The sequence below is a fragment of the Dermacentor andersoni genome, chromosome 11, assembly GCF_023375885.2.
Source record: "Dermacentor andersoni chromosome 11, qqDerAnde1_hic_scaffold, whole genome shotgun sequence".
In the NCBI taxonomy this organism is placed as follows: Eukaryota; Metazoa; Arthropoda; class Arachnida; order Ixodida; family Ixodidae; genus Dermacentor; species Dermacentor andersoni.
The window spans coordinates 102,966,623-102,990,673 of record NC_092824.1 but is presented as its reverse complement, the minus strand read 5'-3'; the positions used below and the strand labels follow the sequence as shown (position 1 = coordinate 102,990,673).

At 43.8% G+C, this 24,051-nt stretch overlaps 1 protein-coding gene across 1 annotated transcript; it reads left to right on the top strand.

Moving 5' to 3' along the window:
- Positions 1-96: 96 nt before the first annotated feature.
- LOC126539195 (serine/threonine-protein kinase PLK3-like) lies at positions 97-22,055 on the top strand. The gene is made up of 10 exons (XM_050185936.3): positions 97-489; positions 4,811-4,918; positions 7,129-7,245; positions 8,649-8,962; positions 9,679-10,073; positions 10,670-10,744; positions 12,855-13,011; positions 13,805-13,934; positions 14,599-14,712; positions 16,516-22,055. Exons 1-10 carry the CDS (start codon positions 349-351, stop codon positions 16,738-16,740), a joined length of 1,776 nt encoding a protein of 591 aa, XP_050041893.1. The 5' UTR covers positions 97-348; the 3' UTR covers positions 16,741-22,055.
- The last annotated feature ends 1,996 nt before the right edge of the window (positions 22,056-24,051 follow it).

Below are 24,051 nucleotides of genomic sequence, written 5' to 3'. Positions count from 1 at the left end.
CCCTCCTTGGGGGCCCTTTGGTGGGCGGAGCCAGCCGGGCAAGTCGCGAAAAAATACCGGATAGCTCCCTCTCATGCTCCCTCGCACACTCCTGCGCCTCTCTCTCCTCCGGTTCCCGAACGGCAAATCGAAGTGGCCTCGCTCGTCGCTGGCTCCCATGCACAAAGGGGGGTGTTGTGTTCTTCGCATTGTTTACATGCGGAATCGGAGGCACCACTCTGGCATGCGTGCGCGTGTGCGAGCGGCGGCTGTGGGTGCTGCGGCTGCTGCGTCTCCTGCAGCGGCAACGGGGCGCTCCCCTGTGACCGGGGAAAATATGTCCTAGACGCGGCGCCGACGACGACGACAATGAGCGCCGTGCTGGAGCCGCCGGCTACGAGCCCGACTCGACTTCGGGCCCCGTGCGCCCAGCACGTCGTCGACAACGAGTGCTACATCGTCGACCCCGAGACCCGCGTCACGTACCGCAAGGGAAAGCTGCTCGGAAAGGTGAGCCCGCGGCGATGCCGAACACCGCCGACGCGTTGCATCCCCGCATCAGCGTCGCGAACGTGAAGCTGCGGCGCTGCGCGTGACCGTCTCCCACCTGCGTCCCCCTTTTTTTTTTCTCGTTCGCTCTGGTGCGACGCCTGTTGTATATGCCCGGGTGGTTGAAAAAAAAAATTCATCGGGGCACCTGCTGCCGCATAGTCTGTGTTCGGTACACCGTTGTGTTTCTTGTTTCTTCTCTGCTTCCCGTGCTCAACAAAGAGCGCAGCGTGGAAGGCGTAGTTCTGGAACTGCTAGGCTCCGCGAGTCCACGAACACGTATAAACAGTTGGTATCACAAACAAATAACTTTTTTTTCCTCTTTAATCTTTCTTCCGGGGTTCGTCGTAGCCAAGTTCAGTACGTACACGTTCTCGCGAGCGCTTCTGCACGACCGCCAGACAGATACGTGCCCCTGGAAGCAATTGTCTGTTTTGTTTGCTAAAGTGATTGTACTGATAATGGTGCTCTATCAGCCTCGCTTCTCGGCAGCATGGAGTGTGCATGGTCTGCAACTCGTGTAACCGTTGTTTCCTCGTCTATCAAATGCTCAATTGTAGGAACCATGGAGAAAAACATTTGGAACATCGACTTGTCGATACAGGCACGAGTGTGAAACGCAGCTAGGTTTCAGTTTTCGAAATAAAAGATGGCAAAATGTATTTACGGCGAAACGTGCAACTTGTAGCAACTTGCTATTTGTAGTTGCGAAAAATAGCCTGGCAGGAATTAAAGTTGGAAAATCATGAGATTTGAAGGCAACTCTCGATCTGCGCTTTTGAGAGGGGAAAAAAATGCTAGTAGTAACCTTACTTTGTTTTCTATAATTCAGGGCAGTTTCAAGCCTCCCGAAACGCTTATCTGCTGCGTGTCTTCCCTCCCTCTCATATTTATATTATCCTATTCCCCTCCCCCAGCGGAGGGTAGCCATGCGGAGGAAGGTTTTTCTGTCAGGGCACATCCCTACCTTCTATTTGGCGTCGATCTGCTTTTCATACCTTACCATCACTCCTGCGATTACCCCTTGGTTGACTGATCTCCATTCCCGTGCGTGTGCTCTCTTTCTCGTGGTGTTCATGTAAAGTCTAGCACTGACCGCAGACTCATGAGGGCGAGGGGAGGTGGGAGAGGGGGCACGCGCGTGATTGGAACCCCTAAACAGGCTACACAAACGGCACCGTTTCTTATGTGGGGGATTTTGGTTAGAAAGATATTGTATCCCAAGGTGCAAATCGCGAAGCTGCACTTGCTGCACGGATATCTTCTACATGTTTTGTGAAAACTTAGCTCGATAATTGTATCTCACTGGCAACAGTATGGGCTGCCTTATATCGGCTTATATAAGCAAACAGGCTGGTAGGTACTAAGGAGTATTTGTGTGTTCGCACCTAAGACATCTGTGCAGCTGTCATTCATGATGCTGCACAGCCAGAAAAAAGGTGCAAAAGTGTTTACCCTCCTGAACCATGGTGTGGCTTTGGAATAATTAAGAGCCATGCCCACTGATATGGATGGAACATGAAAAATCTGCTGGTCAGTGGATGCAATTATTTATTTCCATCTCATTTTATTGCCGTGTCTGATAGCTTCTGGTAATTATTCCTGTTACTTGCCCCTGTTCCTCATTCACAAATACGAACAGAAACAAGCTTCATCAGCCTGCAGGACGAAGGCCCCTTCCTGCAATCTCCAATCACCCCTGTCTGCCGTCCTCGACTGCGCTTTCCTTCTCTTTGTACCCATTCTGTAACCCTAATGGTCGAACAGTTATCTAACCTGCACATCACATGACCTGCCCAGCTCCATTTCTTTCTCTTAATGTCAATTATAATATTGGCTGTACCCATTTGCTCTCTGATCCAAACTGCTCTCTTCCTGTCTCTTAACGTTATGCCTAGCATTCTTCGTTCCGTTGCTCTTGTGCAGTCCTTAACTTGTTCTCTAGCTTCCTTGTCAGTCTCCAAGTCTCTGCCCCATATGTCAGCACCGGTAAAATGCACTGATTATGCACCTTCCCTTTCAATCGTAACAGTAAGCTTCCAGTCAGGAGCTGACAATGTCTGCCGTATGCGATCCAACCCATTTTAATTCTTCTATGAATTTTATTCTCGTGCTCAGGGTTCCCTGTGATTAATTGACCTAGGTAAACGTATTCCTTCACAGACTCTAGAGGCTGACTGGCGATCCTGAACTCTTGTTCCCTTGCCCGGCTGTTCATCATTATCTTTGTCTTCTGCATATTAATCTTCAACCCCACTCTTACACTCTCTCTCTTAAGGTCCTCAATCATTTGTTGTAACTCGTCTGCAGTGTTGCTGAATAGAACAATGTCATTGGCAAACCAAAGGTTGCTGAGATATTCACCGTCGATCCTTACTCCTAAACCTTCCCAGTTTAATAGCTTGAATACTTCTTCCAAGCACGCAGTGAATAGCATTGAAGAGGTTGTGTCTCCTTGTCTGACCCCTTTCTTTATGTGTATCTTCCTACTTGTGTAGAGTTAAGGTAGCTGTGGAATTTCTGTAGATATTTTCCAAGGTATTTTCGTAACCAGTCTGTACTCCTTGATTATGTAATGCATCTATGGCTGCTGGTATCTCTACTGAATCAAATGCCTTTTCGTAATCTATGAAAGCCATATAGAGAGGCTGATTGTACTCTGTAGATTTCTTGATTACCTGATTAATGACATGGGTGTGATCCATTGTAGAGTATCCCTTCCTGAAGCCAGCCTGTTCCCTTGGTTGGCTAAAGTACAGTGTTGCCCTTATTCTATTGCCTCATGTGATTAACAAAAATGCAATAGAATGTTTCCTTTGGATCCCTTGGTCATTGCATCATAGGCCTACCATTTTTTTTTATCCCTTTGGCCATTGTGTGGACCTTTTGTTTGTATGATTTGCATAAATTTCGGCAGACACTGACTATGCAGAATTAATAAAGGGATGTCTGACACATGGCTGCAAAATAGCAGCCGTGTGCATTAACACATAGTCATTTAGCTGCCATGGCGTAGGTGTTTTCCAGATAGTGTGTGTCTGTGGTCAATGTGGACATCACTGGCCTTCACATGCACGCAGAAGTTTTCCTTAGGTTATATGCCGACATCCTACTGGTAGTCTTCTGATCACATCAGTGCCAGCTACACATGTTCATTAGCTGCAGTTGTTAGATCCCGTTTGCGAGAATGTTACCTTAAATGTGGCAACGCTGTCAGATAATAAAATGTTGTAGTATAACCTTCTATATGTTAATATGATGTGGCTGCATTAAGAAAGCTGTATTATTTGTAAAAGGGAACAATAAGATATATTGGGAAACCATGAGGAAGGCGGAAGATGGAAATTCAAGATGATGAGCAAAACGAGAATAGGGTAAAAGCGAGAGCGAACATTTCGACGAGTGGACTTAAAGAAAGACAAGTCCACTTGTCAAAACATTGGCTCCTGCTTTTACCTTGTTCTCGTTTTGCTCATCGATAAGATATACTGTGGCAGGTGTTTCTATTATAGCAAACTGAAGTATAGTACTTAAATGTAGCACACACTGCTGTCTTGTTCTGACTCACATTCTGCTGGAAAATTGCATTTTTAAAATCTGCATCATTCAATGAAGTGCTTAACATTTTTGTCTGTCCGGCATGTACATGAGAAATAAAAAAAATTATAACACTGAAGCAGTGGCATTGTGAAACTGCTTGTGATATCGGTCTATTGGCACCTGCGAGCTTCAAAAATTTCTGAGACCTGCCGAGCGCGCTGCTGGTTTCTAATAATACAGCATTCGACGACTCGGACATGCCGCAGGTCTCGTGCTAAGGCAGGTGGATGCTTTTAATTTTGTTGGGTGTTTCAACCAAGGAGGCTGACAGTTTTTTACTACTTCACAAGACCATTTTCAATCCTTGGGAAATCCATGAATGGGAGCTTCACGAGATCTGAGCATTTTAACCAGGACTTTTGACAGCTTTGTTTTATTTCATTTGGAGTATCCATTTTAGATTAATTTTCTTTTCCGCTTTGCCTTCTGTTTCTGCTGCCTTGGTACAAGTGCAGAAACTGTTCAGACATTTTGCGAGGTGGGAGTGATATAAACGATTGCTTAAGATGTTAATATGGCTCTCTGGTTTGATGATAAATCTGCACTAAGTGACCCAGCCCATCAGAAAACTGAAATTTCCTGCTGTCTGCTATTACTGCCTACGACAACCTCCACCTGCCATATGCTTGATTAACCTTAACCATGCAGACACTCCAAGCTGTTGTGTTTTTCTCTATGACAGGGTGGCTTCGCACGTGTACACGAGCTTGTTGATGTCAGGACACAGCAGGTGTATGCAGGGAAGATCATCCCTCGGTGCCAAGTTAGCCGGCCTGGCCAAAAAGAGAAGGTAAGCTGCCTTGTCTGTACAAGGACACAGTGCACGCTACTACTAGTGAATGAAGCCTTTGCCAACTTGTGCCATTATTGCACAATATTTCGAGTCTGAGAAAGTTGCAGTTCCCTGTTTGTGTTATTTACTTCACCGAGCCGCCCAAGCTTTGAGGCTATAGTATCAGCACAGCGGTATTGTTTCCTGCTACCAGATAGCGTGCCACCACGTTATCAGTCGCAGGGCTTTTGTGCTCCGCTGTGTTCCATGTACTTCTTGTGCCACCTGGTTTGCTGCACCACCCAGTCTCGGAGGCTATGCTATCTGTGCATTGGTATTGTTCTGTGCCACGAGATGGTGCGAGTGTCTTGCCAGTTGTGAGATAGAATTCTGTGTTCCACGGTGTTCCATTTACTTTTTTTATGCCACTTGGTCTGCTGCACTGCCCTGTCTAAGGGTCTTTAGTATCAGTGCAGTAGTTCTCTGCCACTAGATGGTTCCAGCACTTCACCAGTCTTAACATTGTCCTGGCCGGAGGCACTGCTTAGCCACAGTGTCTGCAAAAATCTTGTGGAGATTGAAAGGAATACTGATATGAAAATTTTGTGTTTCATTATAGTTTTTTTTTCTTTCTTAAACAGCATTCAACAGCATAATTACAGTACAAAGCCTCAGTTGCTCAAGAGCAACAGAGATATTTAATTACAGCACCTTTTTCACGACCCTATCGAAATGTTTGTGGCATTGGAAAAGGAGACTCATTACATTATCGAAAGTGGATGTGACAGGGTGTGGTTGTTGAAGGCTGTGCAAGGACCACGTTGCCGAAAGCTGCCAAGCTGCGCTTTTCAATTGCTTGCTCCTGTTGGAAATGCAAGGAGACACATGCTCTCCCCTCTTGTCCCATCAACTGATGAATGGAGCACGGCAGTACGATCACAGTGTGTGGGTACGCAGCAGGGGTATTTGGTACCACAAGACTGCCACAACAGGTTTTGGTGACTTGTCGGGTCTCCTGTTTCATGCCCGGAGCTATGCTGCTCCTGGCACATGTCTCGAACTTTTATTGAAAGGTGACATAAATCATTATTTTTGCTCTCGAAGAATTGAGGCTTCATAGCGTAATTACTGGTATGACGTCTATCCAATAAAAGCAATAAAAACGAGACAAAAATGTTCTCCCGGTACTCCTTTAAAAAGTTGAAGGATAAGGTGCCCACTGCGATGGCTCAAGTGGAACATTTCAGTGGAGGTGATGGAATCCCTCCACTACAACATCCCCGATTCTGTGCAGTATCTGGATGTCAAATCTCATATATGTTTTTTAAGGGTGAGGGTAGGCTGTCTGTCTGTGTGAAATCGTAGGCTCCATGCATAGGAGTGCTATTTGGCTCGTGTGTTTGTGAGAGCATTCTGTATTAAGTGTGAGGGCTTGTTCATGATGTTCAAGAAAGCATTGGAAGGTTTCTGTTAACAGGAAGCTTTTCCTAGGGACCAACTCTATTTCCGTACTCAAAGTGTACAAGAGGCAGAAATGCTTTTATGAGACAACTGCTTGACCAATTTTTAAATGAAATTTGTTGCATTTGAGCGACAAAGTTAAATTTTAGTGACTCTAAAAACAGTATTTTAGTTGAGAGCCTGTAAACATTTGTAAGATACCCCAAAATTTCGTAAACTTGAAAAAATCAAACCATAATGTTTACAAGTCCATAACTCCACAAAATATATGTTGCAGTTCTGTAAACTCCATTTGTTAGAGCATCTAAAGCAGACAAATTCAATATATGAATTTACAGCTTTGGTAAAATTGCTACAATGTTTGAGGGTTTCGCCAAAATGTCTGCTGCAGGACTGGTGACATATTACAGAACAGAGTATAAAACATTTAAGTTTGTCTGCTTTACAGAATTGTATGATTTTTCATTGCTGAGTAAGAGTTGTAAAATTAATAGTTGATATTTCTGAAACTACAAAAAAATAATGATAAATAAATAAAAAAGATTTTAAAGAAATGGCAGCCTAAATAAGGTCTGCTTCCTACATTCACTAGATTTTAACTGTTTTTCTTTTAAATACAACAAATCTCATCAAAGGCGGTGCAGTTGTTGCCGTAAAAAAACGTTCATTCATTCCTGTGCGTTCAGATAGGAGCTTCCGGGCTAAGGCTACCCCTTCGTACCCATAGTAAAGACACACGCTTAACCTATATGCCCTGTTGCTTGCAGATTCTTCGAGAGATTGACCTTCACAGACCCTTGATCAACAAGCACGTAGTACGACTGCATGACTTTTTTGGAGATGCAGAGAACATCTACATCATTCTGGAGTACTGCCCAAGAAAGGTGGGGGCTCACTCATATAGCCAAGTCAAATCTTGGTGAAACAGGTGAATGTGTGCATGTCGAAATTTCAGCATATTAAACTGAACTTCTTATGTCAGCTTGTGCCACTAATTGGGCTGGTCTGGTTTCGTAAAAATCTGGATGCTGTTGTATGTGGCCGTATGTCTCCCACAAGAAATTTGTCACCCCGATTCCGAGCGTTGTATCTTTTGCACTCAAGCATTACCGCTAGGTAGTATCCCATTTGAGATTATCAAGGGAAAGCTTTAGTGTGCCTTCAATATTTCCCTTTTGTGTTCACTTAAAAGAATAGTTATTTGACATTTATGGCTTGTAATGTTCTTGTGCAGAATGAAGGTCTGAACACTTGAAAAAATATTTGGAAGCATAGGAGAACCCCTAATCCCTAATGAAACGTTCTGTATTTGCTCCAATAATTCCATGTGATTTCTGTTCATTTCTTACGTAGATACCGCAGAATTTATATGGGACCCATAAAGATTCCATAAGAGTTATACGGAAAGCATACAAATCATTAGAATGGCTTATGGAATGTTTCAGTAGGGATATGATTTGCTGGGCAGATGTGTCGTGATGTCGCAATGCATTGGCTCAAATCATCCCTGCGCCTGCTGTAACTGCCACATGTAAGCACAGCTAGAGGACGCATTTGCTGCATTCTAGTCTATTTTTCACGAGCAACGTCTTCATACCCAGCCATGTTGCTACACTATGTCAGCAAAGTTCCCCCTGTTTCATGATGTCATTATAATGTTGATGACACAAGGATGGCATTTGGAGACGAACTTTAGTATTAAATTATCTTGTGTTTCTCTCTTTTTGTACTTGCTAAGAGTGTTTTACATGTATCAAGTGTATGGTAAAGTTTGTACAAATTCAAAAATATGTTTGTACTTTAACCCTTTAACCCTTTGACTGCTGTGTTTATATTCAGACTGCCCTGCCACATTTTTTTCATGTGCTGGTTCAGCAAACGTTTCGTGCTGCATAGAAGCTGGTTTTTCATCATCACTTTCTCTCGATTCAGAATTCATATTTACTTAATCTTTAATACTTAATTAATGGATGGACCTGTCACACTGGCTCGCCATGGCTGGCTTGCTGAGACAGAATGATGTGGCATTGAGACATGCTCAATCACCACTCGGAGATTTAACTTGGATTTTTTGTGTCTTTAGATTAACCCTCCATAGATGACGCAATAGGTATGCAATTTTTTGCACGAGTTGTGTTGCTTTTAAAGAGGCAGGGACTGTGCTGAAAACACAAAATGACTGTACTCGAGAAAATTGGGGGTTTTGTGAGGGTGAGTGCCCAAGTTACCTCAGGTGTTAGGGTTACGATTGTGCTGAACCTCTGTCCTGTGATGCATCGTTTCGCAGTCGCTGGTACACCTGCTCAAGCAGCGTGGCGGGCAGCTTCCCGAGGCTGAGGTTGCTCTGCTGATGCGTCAGCTGGCTGATGGGGTCCGCTACACTCACAGCCAGGGTGTCGTACACCGTGACCTCAAGCTGGGCAACATGCTACTCGACGAGAACATGGAGCTCAAGATTGCCGACTTTGGCTTGGCTGCGCGGGTCGCTGACGAGCCACCGAGGCAGGCTGTCTGTGGAACTCCAAACTACCTGGCACCGGAGGTCCTTCGCATGGAAGGGCACGGTTTTGCAGCGGATGTCTGGGCCATGGGCTGCATCATGTGAGTAGAACATTGTCAGTGTTGTGTGTGTTTGCACATGAACACGTGTGTATGTACATGTTTTCAATAGGTATGTGAAAAGACAGAGCCTTTGCTTGCTGTGTTATGTGACTGTTTCTACAAGGCCTGTTAACTTGTCGCTGCTCTTGTTCGACTAGGAAATAGACCAGTGACTGCCTGCTCCTGCTTGGCTTTGGACGGTCTTTATAAATTAATTCACAAAAACAGAACCTTGCCTATGTTGAAATCTTTACCCTTTCCCCTGGCAGAGGTGTCCTGAGAATTGGTCATTTTTGTGGATACATTGTAAGTGCTTCCATATTAATTTATTGCCAACATGATGACACATGGAAACAGGTCATCTGTGTTGTGCTTAACTACTTCAGTTGCAAAGTACATGTACATAACAGAAACTGAGAATGATATGCATACAGAAAGAAGCTGCTAAAAAAATTTAATTATGCGGTTTTACGTGCCAAAACCACTTTCTGATTATGACGCACACCGTAGTGGAGAACTCCGGAAATTTGGACCACCTGGGGTTCTTTAACCTGCACCTAATCAGGTAACACAGGTGTTTTCGCACCTGTGGACACTAGTTCCTCGGCTGTTCTTAAACCTCCTTGATTGACGAAGAGCAGCTTTGTGTGTGCACTGATTGCAATTTGTGCTTTCAGTGTTGCTAACCATGCAAGGTCATGGCGCTCTATACACAGGTATGCTCTCTTGGTTGGCCGGCCACCCTTCGAGACGTCAACACTAACGGAGACGTACCAGAGGATTCTTCGGGGTGCATACACGTTGCCGCCTGGACTCTCAGATGTGGGCCGTAGTCTACTGGTGTCATTGCTCCAGCCGGAACCTCAGGAGCGGCCAAGTCTGAATGAGGTGCTGGAGCACCCATTCCTGAGGCCGCCTCGCGAGCAGTCCGGGCATCTGATGGGGATGCTTTCACGGCTACGGATCGAGCAGTCTGGGGTGAATGCAAGCCACTCAACGACACGTACGTCTGGCCACAGCAGCGTACAGGGTTCAGCACGCGACTCCCCCGTGCCCCTTGGTGACTGTGGCCTCTTGGGAACGCTTGGTCGTGTTCTTTGCCCAGACAAACGTGAGCTTCTGTTGAAAACATCAGTTCACACTAAAGAGAGCATTCTTGGTGAGCTCGGTGCCTAACCTGCTGCGCCCACAGCGGCAGCTCAGGGGCTATGGCGTTTAACTGCCAAGGTCATAGTGGCCATATTGTAATGGGGGTGAAGTGCAAAAACATTTGTGTACCTTGCATTGTCTGTACATCAAAAGAACCCCATGTGGTCAGGATTAATACGAATTGCCCCACTACTTCATGCCTCATAATCATATCATGGTTTTGGCATGTGAAACCCCAGACTTTAAATTGTTAAAACTGGTGCGGTTTTGCCGTAGGTGCTGGGCTGAGAAAATGCACTATTTGTGATAGCTGGCTTTTAGTTGCAACTGGAAGGATAGTGAAAGTGTGGCTGGAAGAAAAACTGTGCTCTAATGCCTCCGTATATGTACGAGGATTTTGGGAGTATGGTTTGGGTTAGGAAGCTTGACTCTAGTTCTTGGAATCGGTCACTGTCCTTGTGTGCTGCTGATTACTTGGTGAATGCACTCGAGAGTGGTCAGTGCTATGCCTGTCATTGTTGTTTCGGCCATCTGCATGTCGTCTGTCTCCAATTGCAGGGAGTTCCAAACTTGGCACCACTCAACTCTTGCATAGGCTACTGCAGGCCTGCTTAGATGAAATGCCCACCTCGAGTAAGTACAACTATGCCTATGCTGGTGGCACTTACAGCCTCCCTGACTGCATGCCTCCCTTGCATGCATCATCACACTTCTCTCCATGACAGTGTGCACTGCATTGCTTGTATCCTGCATGATGTCTTATTCAGGAATGTAATGTGGTCTCGCAAATGATCCCAGGAAATGCCATGTTCCTAGGGAATTATCCTAGGGAATGCCTATGTTCCAAAAGAGATTTGAAAGTGACCTTTAAAAGAGGCATGTAGGGGTGCACCAATATCAGATTTTTAGTTTCAAAGCCAGTTCAAATAATCAGAAACCAAGTGAAAAAACAAAATATTTTTGTGAATATTTTTTTAATATGAACACTTTGCTTTTACCAAAATACAATTTTTTTCACCAACCAGAGGTACGAAAGAAAACAAGTTTATTGCACAGCAAATAATGTGCAGAAAAATTGCGCCTTGTGGTCAACAAAGTTCTCTAGTACAACACTTTTTCTTGACACTATTGCAACTGCAGTTATTAAATGTAGTCATGAAGCAAGGATAACTGCTCTACATATTCGTGGAGCATTGATGCCCTCCTGCATGTCACAATTTCCTCCAGACACCAGAAAGAGTAGCGTGTGGTATTGGCAGGTACCTCTTCTCAAGCAGAGCCAACAGTAGGTGGCTTTGAGCACCATGCTCATGCGTATCTTATTTTCGGCACATACTTTGTCATGCACGTACATGTCTTTCAACCTGTGCTTGTGGCAGTGATGACTGCTGGTTTACAAGCTTATCAAAGTCTTTCCACAGTGCTGATGTGGAAGGAGCTTTCTTCAGAAGTTTTCATTGTTCTGGACATCTCTGGGTTCCTTAGTGTTGAAGTTTTTCTTGTTTCTTCTAAAGCCACATTTTTAACCTAGTTTGCAATTCATTCATCCTGGTGGTACACAACTACATTAGAGAAAGGGTCTAAAGACATTGCGAAGCTTGCTACTAGGTCGAATTTGTAGTCCGGAAACCATGTTTTTAAGCACTTAGCCAGATTAGTAGCAGCACAGAGGTTTCCACCTGGTGGTTGGCATTGTTCAGATAGACAGAGGAAGTACAGTATGGATGCTTCAGCTGATAGTGTCGGATAGCCATCAGCATCAGCAGTGGCCCCTTGACAGTACCCCCATTCTACTTTTTGTCTGCTTCACTACATAACCAATATGCTTCGTCACAATGCACGGTGTATACTTCGCCGCATAACACTGCTTTACTGCGGCGAAGCTGATTTAGGGAACCGACTTATGCACATTGTCGCGCATTGGTGAGTATGAAAGAACACCAGTACAGCCGTTGTGAAAGTGCACTAGATGATCTAGCAAACACCATTCAAGAAAAGACTTCATTCCACTGCGTCATTGCAGTTAAAATGCATTTTGAATATATTTAGAAATTTTCGTGGATTCAAATATCTTAAATAGTAAAAGTGTCCTTCGAATTGAATTCCACTCAATTCGAATTGAATATTTGCACACCACTAGAGACCCGGTGAAAATCTTCAGAGCTGGTTTTGACATATTTTTATTTGTGGAACGAACTTTGATCTCGTGCATGGCCAAATAATGCTGTCTACTCGTGCCAGTCACTTGGTATCATTATCTGTCTATTGAAAGGAGGACTGTCGTGTTGCAGTTTTGCATGCTAGTGCACTTGTGTTTCATGCCGTCTGTGAATTCTCCCCATTTTATGTCTAAAGGACAAACCTAGAAAGTAAAAAAAAAATTTCTCTGGCATTTTATCTGGTTACCTGCTTCTTGGTGCCAGTGCTAGTGGGGCGTCCTTTCATCTGATACTTCTTTAGTCTTAGTGCCCTTGGTAATGCATGCCATGTTGTTTTTAGTACACTGTATTTTATCTCGCATGGCAGAAGTGTGTAGCCTTGAAAAAATTCCTGAGGTAGATTCCAGCTGACATTTCAAAGTGCATGCCAATGTAGCTTTACAGTTAACTTGAAGCCTTGCCATGAAAATTGTAGTGGGATTTGGCAGTGCTATCAAAGTGGTTGCTGCATGCTGTGGTGCTTGCTGTAGTAGTGAGCTGTCATGCATCAATAAAGCACAGGATTGTGTGTTCCAAAATTGCAGATTGTGGCGTGCCACCTCCGTGGGCGGGTTCAGCACTGCTTGTGACCAAGTGGATTGACTACTCCAACAAGTTTGGCTTTGGCTTCCAGCTGTCCGATCGTACGGTCGGTGTTCTCTTCAATGATGCCACACACCTGAGCTTCTCAGCAGACCGCCTGTGAGTAGCCTGTTCTACTTGGAAAACCCTGTTGCAATAGTATTCTCAGTTAGTAATGTCTGGCAGTACTTTCGCTTCTGCGCTTCTGCATGTCGTGTCCTGGCACACTGTGTCACCGGGGCATTTCTTGATGTCATGACGCTTCTTCGGCATATCTTGTCAGTGCATGAAAAGAACAAGGTGTGAAATGAGCACTAGCAAGTAATGTGCCTACCAGCAAGCTTATTTCGCCAGTGTGTGCATCTATTGGCTTAGCCCTGTTCCTCGGACAGTGCTCAGCCGAACGCTGGGGTTCCTCGAGGGGGTTTATAGGTTTCCACAGGGACTGTTCTAGAGACATTACTATGGCAAGCGTTGCTGGCACAGCACAAAAGCTGTTCTGTACTAGTGAAGCTTGTTAGTGCTTATACAACCTGCGGAGCATTCCATAACAAAGATGCAGCAGCACTATTGTCATATTCTGTACAGCTAAAAAAAGAAGACAGCCTCTGCTGGTGTGAATTTTCTCATAAGGCAAGATTCATAGATTCGGCCAAGTTCTTGATAGCTGATTGGAAATATTGTCGTGTCGTTTAAAATGGCAAATGGAGGAGGCTGATGTTAACATAGTTGTTTGCTCTTTATCCTGCACTATGCCCTTTATTTACAATGATGTATCTTGTGTATACATAGTGTTCTCGCACACTCCAAGGAAACTCCATGCTACGGTGGCTAGAAGCATAGTCACGTGCTCCACGATATTTGAGTGGCATGTTCTTTAACTAAGGTTTAGGGTTGTGTAATTTTTGTGCAGGCGGCTTGAATACCGAGACAGCCATGGATCAATGGAGACCCATGCTCCGTCTAGCCTGCCGGCCACTCTGCAAGAGAAGTATGGCCTGCTCAAGTATTTCGCTCACTACATGGAAGAAAACCTGACTGAGGTAACTGATCATTAATTCTGCTTTATTTGTTTATCTTTGCTTGTGATAAAAAGTTATACTTTGTGGTTGCAATTGTCTCTTGACGCCTTTTGTGTGTCATATGTGCCTCTGAGATATATAATCATGAAAAGTCTTACTTGCAGTAGCAAGTCATACCTGATACTTGCACTTGTTCAGGTTGTTTTGTCTGAAGCCTCTCCTGTGTCATATGTGTGCCACAATACTATGTTGCAGTACACGCACGGAGGCTTAACCAAGGTGTGTAGCATCCAAGCCTTGCTAGTGCAAGTTTGTTGACGAGCACTTGAAGCGACGACTGATAAGCATCGCACTGTCTGATAGGCGATCAGTTGCACTGTCTGCAGACAAAGACCTGAACGTGCTGTCGCAAGTCATCACAGTTCTATGCAAAGAGCCATTAAATGGATGAAGGTTTGACAAAAGCACACATATGGGTGCATATACACACACACGTCAGCTCATTTTAGCAGTTTTCTGGCACTTGCATCTTCTGAGTCGTCGCGTGTGGTGTTATATTCATAGATCTACTGCTTTAAAAGTTTTCTGGTGCTTTCGCTGCATTTCAAAATGTGCCGCTTTGCAGAAAAAGTGAAGAGGTGAAGGCAAGTCGCTACCATACCAACGGGTGATTCTTTCACTGCAGGGTGGAGATGTGCCGAAAGCTTCTGGCCGCAAGAAGAAACCCCTTGTGTACCTCCAGCGCTGGATGCGCACAGATCGAGCCGTTGTCATGCAGCTGAGCTGCTCCATGCTTCAGGTAAGCTCAGCATGTTGTTCAGGAGTACTCGTTTATACACACACCCTTGTGTGCTACATGCATAGAGCCCCCCTATTTCTGGCCTGTTTCTGAAGGGGGAAGGTGTAACTGTGATGCCTGCTTCTGCTCTTAGAATTTTCTTACTAGTGCAACGCAGAAGCTCCTTTGATGTGCCTATGTATGTCTGTGCTGAGAGGTAAATAATAGTTGTGTACTTCGACTTGACCCATGGGTTTTCTTATAATACTACGTAAAGGAAACTTGCCGTTACTGTTTATGCAAGCTTCTTAATGGGTACTGTGACACCATGGGCATACCATGATGCCTTGAACTTGGCATGGCCATGCATGTGGTCAAACACTCGCTAATTAAACTTTTTTAGGAAATAGTACGCCTTGGATTTAGGTTTGCTCGCTTATAATACTGCTGAAGGAAATGGAAATGTATGATGAAAACCAGCACACATTGAATGCAGACCTTGCTCTTTCTAAAAATTTATGAGCTGCCAGTGCTACCATTTTACATTTCAGTCCCCATTGTAGGTACATTTGTTTTACTTTACAAATACTTGCATAATAATATACCAAAACGCCACCTTACGTGCGGCTTTAGTACATACTGAAGAGCTGCGACTAGGGGTGCGCGAATATTAATTTTTTTAGACTAAATCATATTTGAATTGAATAGTGCCAGAAACAAACCGAATCAAATATTGAATATTTTTAGAATAGTTTTCAATAATTAGCAGCCGTTTTCACAAGTGATATAAAAGGATGTTCACATCCTAGTATTCAAATTGTTAGCAGATATCTGTCGTCACGTTATACATAATGAAGCATTGTTTATTAAAAAGTACTTATGGAGCATTAGGAACAAATAAGCAGTTTGTTCGCATAGACGGGGCTCTTCAGAGAACGCACTCGATCTCTGTAAAGCTGGTCAAGTGTGGCTGTCTTAGTGACATAGCCTGTTCCACTCTACAAGTTCTGAAAGTTTGTGCCTACGCCTGAAATTTGTCATACTTTCGATACAGTTTTATGGTTGATTGCTCACAGTTGACGTTTAGAAATATTAGATATGACTGGGCATTCACACCACAGAAACATACGACTACAGGTACATTTTATGTTGTCTTCTTCAGAAAACAAAGGTATTAGTTAACAAAGGTGTAATTAATTAACCAAGATAATGTTAACCAAGACTTACCAGTGCTAACTGCACTGCTGCTGTACCGCAGCGAGCTACTCTACATTGTAGTCCCTCTAGCTGTGTCAGACCCTGCACAAAACTAACTTAGCAGGATGCATTGTTGGGCAAGTTGGTTCATTGTAATAGGAAACATTGATTGCGCTTTCTAGACAATCACATGTAAGAAGACAGGACAGGCGCAAGCTAACAACTGAGGTTTATTCCAGAAAAAACACTTATATATCAGACCATACCAGCGCAGGCGCATCAGGGTATCAGCAGCATAACAGAAGAACAACCCAAAATCAGAAAAAACCAAAGGCGTGGCTCACCTAAACATACTATCAAGAAAACGTGCCTCCCTATTGTAAAGTTTGACTGATGTGTCACTGATGCATGCTTGTCCCTTCTTTTTTATATATGGTTTTTATATATGGTCTGATATATAAGTGTTTTTTTCTGGAATAAACCTCAGTTGTTAGTTTGCGCCTGTCCTGTCTTCTTACATGTGATTGTCTAGAAAGCGCAATCAATGTTTCCTATTACAAAACTAACTGATGTATGCGTGCGCCAGCCTCCTGCAAGTTCTGCACTGGTTTGTAAACCGATTCGCAGGTCAACTTCTTTGGGGATCACACGAAGCTGGTGCTGAGCGCCGAGCGACCGGAGCGTCCCCTGGTCCTGTACGTTGATGAGCGGCGGCACACGGCGGCCTACACACTGGCCGCCGTCGCCCGCTTTGGCTGCGACGAGGCTCTCCAGGAGAGGCTACGCTTCGCTCTGGGTGCTCTGCAGGAGTTTGCCGAGCTGGAACAGCGCGACCCGCGCCGAAACGCTTGATCCAATCAAAGTAATGACACGGGATAGTTAGTGGAATCGTTAACAAATTGCCGGTGCACCACAATGAAAGCAGAAGAAAGCGGATGCATGTGTAAGTGCTGCATCTGTGTGTACACCCTTCTGCCTTTGTTGTGGAGCGCTGTCAATTTGTCTTTGTCACCTGATCAGTAGCGTGCCTTTCAGCAATTAGTCAGAAAGCGCTTCTGTTGGCTAGGTGTTTTCAAAACCAGCCCTCCTGCCCCCATGTTTACCCCCTCCTGTAGCTGTATCGCCAGTCTGGTGCTTTCATGGTGGTTTTCGTTAACCACGTCAGGGTTGTAGAAAAGTTACCCAAAGCGACAAGTTTGTCGGTGGTGTATTCAGCCAGCACCTACTTCGTCAACGGTGTCCCACATGCTGTGGATCAGTGCTGCCATTTCCAATGTGCCCGAAGCATTGGTTCCAGAAACAAGCTGTTGATATGGCATTGCAAGTGTTGCGTTGCTTCCAATTTTTATTCTCGACATTGGAAAGAGTGCATGCTTGTAAATTTGTACTCATGGCAGCTTGAAGGATGCAACTCGTGAAAGACTTATGAAGGTGCCTTAACAGAAAGCACTTGTCTGTAGCTTTGCGCTTCAAAGCCAGCCCACGTTGCCCAAAGGCCACTCGCTACCCGAGTTGATTGCATGCACACTAGTAGTTCGCTCGCACTGTTGAGCTCAGGACAAGTCTTTAGTCAAAGCAGCAAGAGGGCCACCAATAGGTCGGCAGCTTTATGGCATCGGGGTTTTTTCCCGCATAATGGGAAGAAATGGCTCCAGAAGCTGTGGACTGAAGGTATGGATCGTTGTAACTGAGAAAAAAATACCAAAGGCACTCCATCTTGAGACTTCCAATGCATGCTAGGCTCAGTCCTTCCTTTTGGATGCGTGTGGATTTGTGTGAGCCACTTCTCCACTTGATGCAGCTGAGGTCTACTGCTAAGCAAACTCTTTGTTTCAAGTACCAGTTCTTCGCTGGCTACGTTCGAACCCTGTTACATTCTTGCCTATGTTGGCATTCGTCTCGTTATGACACAAACTTCATCAGTGGGATGCAGTTTAGTTCTCATGTACATGTAGCTTCTATAACATTTGTCAGACATACAAGAGAGCCTGTGGCTGGTATGATGAAATGATTCTATTCCATTTCTTTTCATTTCCGCTCATAATCTGTTGTCTGAACAGCACTCCACCAATCGTATCGCCACAATCAGCTGGTCGTGAGAAGGGAATGATAATAAATAGAATCAAGGTGAATGGTACCCTTATACAGAATACTTGCCTGCATCTGTATGGTAATCACTTCTTGAGGTAGTAGACACAGCAAGGTAATAGAACTATGGAAGCAGGCACAGCTAGTGCACTGACATGTGCTGTGTTACTGTTAGACACCTGGTGCTCGCCAACTCTGCTGTCTACTTTATTTGGGCCAAAGCAACTGTGCCTATTGCACTATCTGCACAGCTGCAGCTTCTTGTCATTTATTCCAATGTGAAGTAAAGACCTCAAGACTGTCAACAACTTGCCTCTGTGTTATGGTTTAGTTTTGAACATTCTATGCTGCTTCCTTTTATACAATGCTATTCTGTCATAACTGCGAAGGAAGCATTCTTCAATGATATTAACAGCACGTTTGAAATAGCAGTCCATGGGGGTTGCAACTGGTGACTATGACGTGCTGAGGCATCTGTTTACAGTTATGAGGTCTTTGCAGGTAAAAGAAGCAGCAGCTAAGAAAGGAATATGTGAAATATGTTGTGCCATTGTAATGGACGTATGGTTTGTCATCACCTGTGGTCAAATTTTGCAAGCTGTCTGTTGTAAACTGAGCAGCTGCTGCATATTTTTTTGTATGTGCATGCTATTGCTTACAAATTGCATTTTAATGTGCCAATTCAATGATGTCAATTTGCTTTGATATGTCGAGTTTGATATTTCGTGATGTGCAATATTTTTTTACCCGAAAAAAATTTGGCGTGACAGCTCTATTACACTGACTAGGCACCTTCAGTTTCAAAGGCCATCAAGTTTTGCTTTGAAAAGGGAAGGGAAAAATGTCGACTGCTTGGTAAAGTTCCAGTGCATGAATGGTTTGACTGTCTATGTGAGCATAATTCAATAGTGGTGAATGGAGGGGAATGATAATTTATTTACAGTGTTTTCAATACTGAGGGAACCATGTTGTCAATGCCATTTTGTTCTAGCAATGTAGGCAAGGTTTGGGAGCTTTAAAAATATGGCTTCAACCAAAGGGTAATCCACGCAACTACACACAGAAGGAATCCCATTCAAGCTTGTCATATTTGCATTGTCTCAACATGGCTGTCTAATGCTAGTGGAGCGGTTTTTACTGTGCACTCATCTGCTTGAGTGCTGAAGTTCCCACATATGCTGAGCTCTTTGTAAGTGCTCTCAATCTAGAGTGTTGTGACACTTGCAGATTGGAAAAAGAAGTTCTCACTGTTATCTAAAAAAAATGCAATTTACTTTTCATATGACGTGGTTTTAGGTAGCATGACCTCGTCTTTATGTAACATATGCTCATCTGCCCAAGTGCTGAAGTTTCTACAAATGCCAAGCACTCTGGTAATGCTCTCAATCTAGGGTGTTTCGGCACTCATAGATTGTAAAAAAAAGTTCTCACTGTTATCTAAAAAGAAATGCAATTTAGTTTTTGTATGACGTGGTTTTACGTAGCATGGACTAGTAGCCCTAACAATACTTACCTTTTATACACTTTCTTTACACAATTTTTTGCACTAAAATTCACTAAAGAAAAAAAAAGTCACTAGGGAAATGACCTACGCACATTGCTCATCAACATTGCAGCATCTGCATAATTCAAGAGCACAATATTTCTGCTTGAGTGAACATTGCCGTTTACTTATTTTACACAATCAAGATGTCGAACTTCCATTCCAATGACCTGCACTGTACATCGGGAGTTCACAGGTCAACAAGGTTCTGGTGGCACATGTTGTTTCAAAAGTGTGAGCAGAGGTCGTCCCTATCAAAATAATTTTATATGCAGTCTCTTAACTTCGTATTGTCTGTGTTACATTTGCAGAAACAAAGCTAACTCCGTATCAGTCCCATGTAATCTTTTATTAGAACAGAAATTTTTCGCCTGAATGTATGAGTACTCTTGTTTTGCTCGACTACAAAGGTTGAGCTGGTTTCAGCAACATGGGTGGTGACACCTGGTGGTCTTGTGTTGAAACCAAAATGTACTTAAACTTTCGTTGCCCATCACTTCTCATTGGGAAAAGGTACAAGTATTGAAAAGTTCATGTTGCTGTGGAAAGGCTCACACCAGCAGTTGAAGGAACACTGTAGTCATAGGCAGGTTTCCCTGGCAACAAGTGTGTCAGATCGTCAAGTATCTTGCTTTGTAACAGCTTTATAAAGTGAAATAGTGTAACGAATAGTGAGAAACAGTTCATTACACAACTTTGTTTTGCTTTGGATTACACAAAGAAAAAGAAAATGTGGTCAATACAATACTAACAGAACTGCGAGATTGCATTTGAAGTATTTTGACAGGGACGACTCACTTATGTAATGTTTCAGAGCAATAGTTGTTCGGCTCATCATTCCCTAACATTTCTTCCTTGAAGGACAGGTGCAACATGTCTGAGAAAGGCCGCCGATCATGGTGCAGCCCGTTCTGGCCTAGTCATGTCATGGGCATGCCTGGCTGATGTGTTGCCAAAGAAGCCCTTCCTCTCCTCTCAGCGTTCGTTTTGTCCGTTTGCATTTGCACCTGCTGTTTTGACTGCCCAGAGGAACTTTGGGCATTGTTCCTACAAGCTTTCATCTCCTGTTTTGAGGGAGAAGGCAGCATCAACCCCAAAGGACGTTGTCCAAAGAGCCACCAGTGGTTTGTCCCACAGTCAGTTGGCTACACAAGTCGGTGTCTCTCCTCCAGTGTGTGTGCAAGGTCCAGCTAGTGAATCTTGCGTAAGTTGGTGACAATGATCTCGGGCATTGTTCCACATGGCTCCTTACTTTCTTGTACCACGTGGAACCAGCAGGTGGAACCGACTCCAAAGAGCCTGTGCTTTGCCGTAAGATTGGCTGGCTACTCGTATGAGCACCTTTTTTCTGTACACACATGTACCAGAAAATCAGGCTTTGTTGCAAGCCAGGTGTAACAAAATAGGCAACTCTGGGGCGTTATTCTCGAGCAATCACTTTTGGGGACACTGTCACTTTTGTAAGATTTTGTGTGACTTGGCACAGAATGCTGTGGGTTGTATACTTTGACAGGTCTGGTGTCAAATCGCTTATAATTTTGTGAGTGATGATATTCCTGAAAGTGATCACACGAGAATACCACCCCTCATCAAGCAGTCCAGTACCCGCGTCAGACACGAAAACTTTCATTGACCATTATAGCCATCCATGACTGTTGAAATTCACGAGCCTCATCAGATCCATTGTGCAAACTAGTGTGATAATACCAATGAAATTTCGGACATCATTGGAGAAACCCACGGCTGATGCAAGGTAGTTTAACACCACAATGGGCATATACAGGTTTTGTGTAGGTCTCCACGATGGCAGTCAAACTTGTCGCAAGCACATGCTTTGTTGCACGCGCATGCGGTTTTTTTTTTTTTTCTGCTTTCTTGTGCATGTTGGCTGCGGTCAAGGAAGGGCATTATGATAACCCAGCACCACGTCTCGACCTTGGGTCACCTTGTTGTGCATGACGGGGATGGCTTGTGTTAGACCTAGTTGTTGCAGCATACTTACGTAGTACATACTCAGATGTTTGCATCTAAACTCCTGTCCGCATCCCATTTTGCGTCAGGATACAGTTTACGATCATTTATGCTAAGTAGCCTAATACATTTCAGAGGCCACTGCCATTTTGTTTAACCTCTTTTGTTTGCTAGGTGTTGCCATTTTGTCGAGACCGTCCCCCAGTTGGCATTCTAAATTTTTGTCGTTTCGGCCTCTCATTCCACCTTTTTTCTTGATGCATTAACACTCTGTAGTCCTCGCCAAGTTCCTGCACTTTTTGCAGGAACTGTTTATGACGGACAAAATAATCATTGGTGACTTCATCTTCACTCGCCAGCAAGCTAGCTGGCGTTGTCTGCATTGCAAACTGCGGAAGGTCTTCCACCTCTTTTCTACTGGACATTCCGGCTCCAGGTCAACCTTTTGTATTACTGCCGTGACGTTCCTTTATTTTGCTTGTGTTTGTATCTGTCATGAACTCTTCTTGTGTTTTGTTTCTAATGTGTCACTACATACAATAAAGCCAGTCTATTTTTCACACAAGTGTGAGGTGTTTCATGTCGAGCTTCGAAGCTGTGTTGTGCCAGCTGTATTGAATTACAGCTAACAGCGCACATCAGAGATTGCTGGCGACAGCAGTTTTCTTAATGAAAGCTGCCCCACAAAACGTTCAAAGGGGATTACGAGCAGAAAACAGTACTAAATGACAGGATGAAGGGGAGGACACAAACCGCAGCGCTGTGGTCTGTCCTCTTTGTCCCGTTGTCTAGTGATGTTTTCTGCTCGTAATTGTGAACCAACCAGCCCAAATGTGTACCCTTCTGCAATTCGAAGGGACATTACATATAAAAATAAAGTTGCGCTGTATAAGTAAATTGCCTTTCCACAACGTACCAAAAAAGCCACTGTTGCCACGAAAAGCTTCTTAAAGCCAGAAAAGATGCAAAATCAAAATAATAATGTTGAAGCCGCCTTTAAGTTCTTGTGTATGGTCTCTTGTGCAAGTCTGGAGCTTAATTTGTCTCATGACTCGAGTGTATAAGTGAGTATATAGTTTTTGGCAATTATGGTTATGTGCGTTTTGGGAAACCACTCAACAACTTTCTTGAAGATGGCAGTTGATGGCAGCTTTCATTTGAGAATAAAGGTAAACAAATTTAATTTTTGGCTTCCTTGTGATTTGTGCTCTATGTGGAGCAATGAAAGCTCATAACATATGGCACGTAAATCCCCAGAATTTGAACTTTCACAAGAAACTATTCTTTTTCTACTTTTCAGGAGGCATAGAAAATACTAAGGGTTTTGATAAACCATAAATATGTTAAAAAATGGGACATTAAACTCTGTACAACACATAAATTTAATCCTGCTAGTTTAGTTTTATTCATGAAAATAGATATTGGAGTGCTGCTTTTAGGTGCCCCTTCCTGCGACGAGCGTCGGTGCCCTCTTAAGTGAGCGAATGAACGCAGCAAAGGATGAAAGAGCTAACGCGAAGCACAGATGAAAGATGCCGATAACATAGAGAGTGTAAGGAGGAAAATAGAGGAGGGTATAGCGAAAAAGTGAAAAGAAAAGCGCAGTGCCGTGGAAGACTGGCTTTACGGTGATGATGGCTATGATATGGCGCCAAAGTAGTGGGTGTCGTGTATGTTGACTGATGGCACCACTGATACCATGTATGGAAACAAAGCACTGCATGAGCTTAGGTCTGTCTGCGGCTGCTGCTGTGAATCGCGCCCACGCATCACCCGCGCGCTGCCTCTCGCAATCTCCCGATTAGCGAAGCAGTAGCGTCACACTTCACTCTGTTTGCTAGGTGCCGTACTAGACAGATTGTTCATGCCAGCCAATATATCACGAAATGAAAACACGTATACAGCTGCACTCAAATTTCGCATTAGGGAGTATTGTAATCGTCGATAAATTTTTTCTGAGATGCATTTCCCCATTACACTATTAACCCTGTAGTGCCTGAACACAGTTCCACATTAAGAAAAATTGGGACTTTTTCACAGAATGATTTCTTTTCACAAAGAGTGCATTTCTGCAAAACAAAACAATGAATTGGTATACGAGTAAGAAAACGTAATTAGTATGATAATTACTAAGTAGGTGTTTGAACTATCCACAACTTAAACTTCACTCCGGAATATTGAATTTCGAGGTATCAAACTCGACGTAGCACAAATGATACGCTGGTTAACATAGTTAACAGGTTAACCCTGTAATGAGGAAGCTTTGCATTGGGTCTAACATAATTTCCCCGTAGTTTGAATACATCCAAAACATGGAAATGCTGTCACCAGACAAACCCTGAACTGATTTGAATGAAAACTTGTAGCGTTTACAGGTTAATGCTAGCAACTCTATTAATCAGGTTTTCAACTCCGAGCCTGAATTTAAAAAAAAAAGAAAATGCCGAAGTAGGTGTTTTGAAAAATATAGACTTGAATTTTTATAATCTGCAACTCTGCGTTAAAACCAGATATCCCGATTCCATAAACTGCATCTATTGAGCACTATAAGTGGACAAACG

What these genes read in the sequence shown, in the direction of transcription:
- LOC126539195 (XM_050185936.3), top strand. Translation starts at nt 349, where the DNA reads ATGAGCGCCGTGCTGGAGCCGCCGGCTACGAGCCCGACTCGACTTCGG. An exon ending in TGTTCTTTGCCCAGACAAAC is followed by an intron (nt 10,074 to 10,669) that starts GTGAGCTTCTGT and finishes CTCCAATTGCAG; the next exon opens with GGAGTTCCAAACTTGGCACC. An exon ending in TGGAAGAAAACCTGACTGAG is followed by an intron (nt 13,935 to 14,598) that starts GTAACTGATCAT and finishes CTTTCACTGCAG; the next exon opens with GGTGGAGATGTGCCGAAAGC.